General features: G+C 46.4%; 1 protein-coding gene across 12 annotated transcripts in view; it reads left to right on the top strand.

Annotated features, from left to right (window-relative positions):
* tenm4 (teneurin transmembrane protein 4) overlaps positions 1–7,500 on the top strand; it is a 170,322-nt gene that overhangs the window by 113,788 nt on the left and 49,034 nt on the right. For 7 of the 12 annotated variants that reach the window (XM_081699661.1, XM_035534067.2, XM_081699658.1 and 4 more), the window contains 3 exons: positions 2,278–2,304; positions 4,607–4,753; positions 6,475–6,691. In XM_081699661.1, the coding sequence (XP_081555787.1) occupies positions 2,278–2,304; positions 4,607–4,753; positions 6,475–6,691 (391 nt within the window). The remainder of the gene's footprint in view (positions 1–2,277; positions 2,305–4,606; positions 4,754–6,474; positions 6,692–7,500) is intronic. The other 5 variants (XM_035534072.2, XM_081699660.1, XM_081699659.1 and 2 more) reach the window with 1 other exon arrangement.

The raw sequence follows: 7,500 nt of genomic DNA, 5'->3' as shown, positions 1-7,500 counted from the left end.
CATAGCACAACATAACACAATACAGCATAACACAACATAGCACAACATAACAGCACAGCACAACACAGCACCATACAACATAACACAACACAGCATAACACAACACAGCTCAACTGAACACAACATAACACGACACAGCACAACACAGTACAACACAACACAGCACAACATAGCACAACTCAATACAGCACAGCACAACATAGCACAACTCAATACAGCACAGTACAACACAGCACAACATAAAATAGCACAGCACAACACAGCAAAATATAGCATAGCACAGCACACCATAACACAACACAGCGCAACTGAACACAACATAACATGACACAACACAACACAGCATAACAACACAACACAACATAGTACAACTCAATACAGCACAGCACAACATAGCAGAACTCAATACAACACAACTCAATACAGCACAGCACAACACAGTACAACACAACACAGCAAAACATAGCATAACACAGCACAGCATAACACAACAAAGCACAATACAGCATAACAACACAGCACAACATAACACAACACAGCACAATACAGCACAACACAGTACAGCATAACACAGCACACCACAACATAGCACAATACAGCATAACACAACACAACAGCATAACACAACACAGCACAACTGAACATATCATAGCACAACACAGTATAACATAACAATACAGCATAACACAACACAGCAAAACATAACAGCACAACACAGCAAAACATAAAATATAGCATAACACAGCACAGGATAACACAACAGCACAACATAACACAACACAGCACAATACAGCATAACACAGCACAGCATAATTGAACACAACATAACACAACACAGCATAACACAAAGCAGCACAACATAGCACAACTCAATACAACACAGCACAACAGCACAACTCAATACAACACAACAATACAGCACAGTACAGCACAACATAACACAGCACAACATAACAGCACAACATAGTACAACACAGCACAACATAACACAACACAGCAAAACAACAAAATATATCATAACACAGCACAGCATAACAACACAATACAGCATAACACAACACAGCACAACTGAACACAACACAACATAACAAGACACAGCACAACATAGCACAACACAGCATAAAAACACAACACAGCACAACATAGCTCAACTCAATACAATACAGCACAGTACAGCACAGCACAACACAGTACAACACAGCCCAGTACAACACAACAAAACACAACACAGCACAGTACAATGCAACTTAATACAACAAAACACAGCACAATGCTAGGTGCATTTACAGAATGTAAAAACATTTAATATACTCAAAAAGAAATGCTGCTTAGTTTTAGTTTCAAATCAGAAATGACAAAACACATAAAACGTTGACCTTAACGTCCTGTGAAACCTTAGAGCCTCACTAACCAGCATATTAATGATGTACTAACTTGATGTTTGAACGATATATTTTATTTGTCAACCAGAGTTCAGACTGGTCTTAATTAGTTTTAATGGGAGGGACATGGTTGTGAATGTACAGTGGAAAACACATTACCTATAAAACCATCACCAGCTACAGGGGAAGCTAGCAGTTTGTGGGAATTTAACGTCGTGTATGCGGCCAAGAATTCATAGTATGAAGTCAGAAACATCAGTGTCACTACACTTCATAAACTATACAAGATCCTGTATTTCCTGTTTGGCCCTAAACGGCGTGTTTGGGCTTCCACACGTTCTGACGTCATTTAAACAGTTACGGCGGTTTCCTCCAGAACTGCTACTGTGATGTTCACTGCGTCCCCGGCTGTGTCCCTGTGGCTCCGCTCACACTGTGCTGGGTGTGTGTGTGTGCAGTTGTAGTGCACGCTGGTGGAGCCTCTCACTGTCTCACTCTCGCCTGCTGGACCTCTCACTGTCTCACTGTCTCACTCTCGCCTGCTGGACCTCTCACTGTCTCACTCTCGCCTGCTGGACCTCTCACTGTCTCACTGTCTCACTCTCGCCTGCTGGACCTCTCACTGTCTCACTCTCGCCTGCTGGACCTCTCACTGTCTCACTCTCGCCTGCTGGACCTCTCACTGTCTCACTCTCGCCTGCTGGACCTCTCACTGTCTCACTCTCGCCTGCTGGACCTCTCACTGTCTCACTGTCTCACTCTCGCCTGCTGGACCTCTCACTGTCTCACTGTCTCACTCTCGCCTGCTGGACCTCTCACTGTCTCACTGTCTGTGTCTTGCTCTGGAAGCAGTATTGACGCTGTCCTTACATGTCCTTGTCTTTTATTTCCCAAGCTCACTATCTGGATAAGGTAGTGAAAGGTATGACCTTCCTTCCTTCCTTCCTTCCTTCCTTCTTTCTTGCCCTCTGTCTTGTTGACATCCCTCTTCATACTGTGCTATAGCTGAAACTTTCACTGGGCACACTCATACTTCATAGCTCACAGTTCATGGTTCATAGTTCAGTGTTCAGACATGTGCCTCCTGACTGCCCCGCCCCTCCTCATATTCATGACACTCCTTTCGTTTTTCTGTGTGTGTGGGTGTGTGTCCTCAGTGCAGTGATTTCCACTTATACCTGCCAGGTGAGCGAGGGATGTTTTCAGAGACATTCCCAGACTCTCCTGCCTCTGTCTGGGGTGTCCTGGCAGGGCTGCTAGTAGCTAACCTCTGTGTGGTAGCTAACCCTTGTACCTCTGTGTGGTAGCTAACCCCTGTACCCCTGTGTGGTAGCTAACCCCTGTACCCCTGTGTGGTAGCTAACCTCTGTGTGGTAGCTAACCCCTGTACCCCTGTGTGGTAGCTAACCCCTGTACCCCTGTGTGGTAGCTAACCTCTGTGTGGTAGCTAACCCTTGTTAACCGGGTAGGTGTCTCAAGCATTTTTTTCTCAAGCATGTCTCAAGCATTTTTTCTTTCTTCCTTTTCTTTTTTTTCTTCCATTCTTCTCTCTTTCATCTTTCCTTTCTCCAGATCATCTACCTAGCCCTAACCCCTAACCCTAACCATAGCAGGAACCCTGGAGCCCTGAGGCTTCTCTCAGCGCTGCCAATTACACTGAGCCTGTGCCAGGAGCCCATCTGTATCCCTCCCCTTAATGCGCGTTCACAAGGTTGTAATCGGCTGCGCTGAGCCGTGAAGCTACATAACACTGCATAGAGCTGAATAGATCTGCAATGAGCCCAACAGAGCCCGATAGAGCTGTCTGTTGGCACTGGCTCACTCGTGGGAACTAGTTTTAATACAGAGTCTAATACAGGAGCATTGCAAGTCATTTTCTAATAAAACAGTAGATATTTTTGTTGAGCTGCTTTTGAATGCGATCCATGTGATCACTCATAAAGCTCACAGTCATGTTTCTCAGGCCTTGAATCTTTGTCCTTCAGTTGTGCTAAATATGTTCCACATCATTGCATGTGATGTCTTATCACTGGAGTGCATGCACAGTGCTCAGAGAAACATATTCACGCCTCCCGACCTGGATGGTTTGTTCTGGAAACGCATCATGGTTGCCTGAGCCATCTCTAATTTCCTCCTTATCAGACACATCCACCCTGCCCTTTCCATATAAAATACCCACAATCATGCGTTTCTCCATCTCTTCCCTTGCATTCTCTCTCTCCTGGTCTATGATATGGTGGGAAGTGTGTCCGCTACACCACGTCATGGCGGAGGTGCTGCTGAATCGTTCTTCTCTCTTGCCTACATGGCATGATGATTCTGCCTGTGATGGCATCGGTGTGTCCTACTTTTCCTGTTTTGTCTCAGTCAAGGATGGAGGGGTAAAACGCAGAGTACTGGTACAGACCCGGGGCAGCGTAACAACAGGCTGGGGGCTGAGTCTTCTCACCCTCTGCCCTTTGTTTCTGCAGCTTTAACTGGACTTGGGCACAACAGCCCCACCCTAACCCCTAACCCTATCCCCTAACCCCTAACCCTAACTCCTAACCCTGTCCCCTAACTCATAACCCTATCCCCTAATCCCTAATCCCTAAACCCCTAACCCTATCTCCTATCCCCTATCCCCTAACCCTTAACCCCTAACCCTTAACCCTATCTCTCCGCATAGCCTTAACCCCTAACCTTAACTCTCTCCATAGCCCATCTACTGTTACATCTACTGTTCCATCTGCAGGTTTTCCATCATTACTTGGTATATCTTCCTCACTCACTCTCTCTCTCTCTCTCTCTCTCTCTCTCTCTCTCTCTCTCTTACACATTTGATGATTCTCTCTCTTACACGTTTTATCATTCTCTCGCTCTCTCTGCTCCTAAGATCTGAAGGTTGGATCCATTCTGCAGTACTAATGAGAGTTTATTGATTTTGAGAAACTCTGCAGTGTGTGTTTGCTTCTGAGGGATATGAGGAGCTTAACAAACGGTGTATCAGATTAATCACCCTGAGTCAGAGGCCATTATTCTGCACACCCACTCCACCCTGCGCCCATCAACACTTTCTTCTGCATTCAGTGCAAGATAAAACCTCACGTAGATTAAAATTCCAAATATCTCCATTTCTCTTCAACCTCTTTCGGAGCCAAGTGTCTAATAAAAACGTGGAGTTTGTTTTGGATTGTTGTCCGGATTCTTTTCAGCTAATGTGTCTCTTCTGCTTCTGTGCACAGAGGGCTGCCCCGGTCTGTGTAACGCCAATGGCAGGTGCACACTGGGTAGTAATGGCTGGTATTGCGTGTGCCAGCTGGGTTGGCGAGGGACAGGATGCGACACCTCCATGGAGACGGCTTGCAGCGATGCCAAAGACAACGATGGAGGTAAATGTGTCCTCTCCCAACACTGAGTCACAGCCACAGGGTGCATTTACCTTTGTCCTTAAAAATAAAATAAAAGAATCCTAAACAAATGAATAGACCACTCCAGAATGTCACCTACGCCCAAGTGTCATCCAATTCCTTCCAGAGTCTGTTGATCGCTAACACAGGCACACCTCTTTCTGCTTAACGAGGTGCTGATTAAGTGATCACCTGAATCACATCTGACGTAACGAGCTTTACGCGCAGTGTGGACGAGCTGCCACGATGCACGCAAATCAGTGTTATTACACAAAATGCTGACTTCTGAACTTTTTGCAAGTTACAACCTTAGTTTTGTGTTGTTCATAAATGAGTATGAGCTTTTTTTTTTTTACATTATTTGAAGTATGAAAACACTGCATATTTTATTCTTTTTTTCCAGGTGTCATTTTCTAAATGACAATATTTTTATTTGGAATTTGGGAGAAATATTGTCAGTAGTTTATGTAATAAATAAAAATGTTTATTTTACTCATGCATCATAAACAGTAAAACCATGTGTGTGTGTGTGTGTGTGTGTGCGTGTGTGCGCGTGCATGCGTACGTGTGTGAGTGATTGGCTGGTTGACTGTGTGTTAAAACCATGTACTACGATGTAATTGGAGAGCTCCTCATAACTGTGTGTGTTCAGACCTGCTGTTGCTAGAGAGTGCAGTCGCTCCATGCTGCTTAAGCCCAGACAGGAGGCCTACAGCCCTCCGTAGAGCCTGGCCTTCAAATACCAGCCTGCAACAGCTTCAGGGCTGCCTTCCCATAACCCCCCTGAATAATACAAGACCTAAAAACACCCAGGCAGCAGGAAACAGGCCTGGTGTGAGAGATTACACACACGTGCTAGCGCTCACTCACACTAGCTCTCACATACACACTAACCCTCACACGCTAGCACTCACACCCATGCTAGCGTCTGCCTCATGCACTTTGTCATGGGCTTAATTGCAACTGTTCAGAAGGAGCAGATGGGCTAGAACAGCAGGGAATCTACGCTAAGGTGGAAATTACCAGCCCTCCTGCCACCTTAACTCCTCCCCTTAGCTTAACTCCTCCCCTTAGCCTAACCCTACCTTAACTCCAGTACAAAGTTACTGTACAAAGAGCACAAAGGCACATTGAGGCACTGAGATTTTCATAAGTGCCTAGTCAGCACCATAAATGCAACCTGAGGTTTGTGGTAGTGCAAACTAATGGATCTGTGACAGCATAGATGGGCATCAAGGAGACAGAAGTGCCTGAAGATGCCGCTGCTTTAGTCTCCGTGGCCATGTGTATGAATAAGGAAGAGACACAGACAGAGAGAAAGACCCTCTTCAGTGCGTTAAGCACCTCTCTCCTGGACGGGAGGTCTTATTTGAGCTGGCAGAGGGGTGTGAGAGACTGAGAGGTTTAAGAGTGGAGGGAGATTACTCTGGACCGTCTGTTCACATCTCTGAGAAACTGAGCAGGTAGAGCACAGGAGGATAACCAGTTACATCACATGACCAGTTAGTTCATATGACAAACGTTCACTTCTAACATCCACTGAAAATGCTGTCACTGAAAATCATATCTGTTAATGAAAGATGAGTTCATCTATGCACAGTTGTGAACAGTAGTGATGCTCGTTAAATACCGTCCAAGCCTGGTCTGATTGTTCTGGATGGTCTAATCTGATTGTTCTGAATGGTCTGGTCTGATTGTTCTAGATGGCTTGTTGGACTGTATGGACCCGGACTGCTGTCTGCAGGCGTCGTGCCACACCACCTCCCTGTGTGTGGGCTCCCCGGATCCTCTTGAGATCATCCAGGAGACCCAGCTGTCCTCCAGCCCTAGCAGCCTGCAGTCCTTCTACCAGCGCGTGCGTTTCCTGGTGGGGCGAGACAGCACCCACGTTATCCCTGGGGCCAGCCCCTTCCAAGCCAGGTGAGTGAGAGCCTCAGCCATGAACCGCTCTACCAGCGAGCTGTCCTAACTGACATAAACCGCTCTACCAGCGAGCTGTCCTAACTGACATAAACCGCTCTACCAGCGAGCTGTCCTAACTCACATGAATCGCTCTACCAGCGAACCATCCTAACTGACATGAACCGCTCTACCAGCAAGCTGTCCTAACTGACATAAACTGCTCTACCAGCGAGCTGTCCTAACTGACATGAACCGCTCTACCAGCGAACCATCCTGACATGAACCGCTCTACCAGCGAACCATCCTAACTGACATGAACCACTCTACCAGCAAGCTGTCCTAACTCAAATGAAGCGCTCTACCAGCGAGCTGTCCTAACTCACATGAACCGCTCTACCAGTGAGCTTCCTAACTCACATGAACCGCTCTACCAGTGAGCTGTCCTAACTCACATGAACCGCTCTACCAGTGAGCTGTCCTAACTCACATAAACCGCTCTACCAGCGAGGGTTTCTCTCTAACCCTAGCTCTAGGGTTTCTCTCTAACCTTAGCTCTAGGGTTTTTCTCTAACCCTAGCCCTAGGGTTTCTCTCTAACCCTAGTCCTAGGGTTTCACCTTAACCAGAACCCTTCTGCAGCGTAGTGTCACTGCATCTGCATTTGACCTCTGCAGCCAAGCTCAACGCTCCCAGCTTTTTCTGCATGTGTCAGTGGGCACTCATGGCCCTCAGGTGACATTTTCCTGCAGTGACATTTCTGTGACATTCAGTAAGTCTTCGGTGTTTCTCATTCCTTACGTAATTATTCGGACAAAAAGGCCCAACTGA

This window comes from Electrophorus electricus, chromosome 17 (genome assembly GCF_041902795.1).
Source record: "Electrophorus electricus isolate QZ-2024a chromosome 17, ASM4190279v1, whole genome shotgun sequence".
NCBI lineage: Eukaryota > Metazoa > Chordata > Actinopteri > Gymnotiformes > Gymnotidae > Electrophorus > Electrophorus electricus.
Note: the sequence above shows the minus strand (reverse complement) of the source record. Positions and strands in the feature narration are given on the sequence as shown.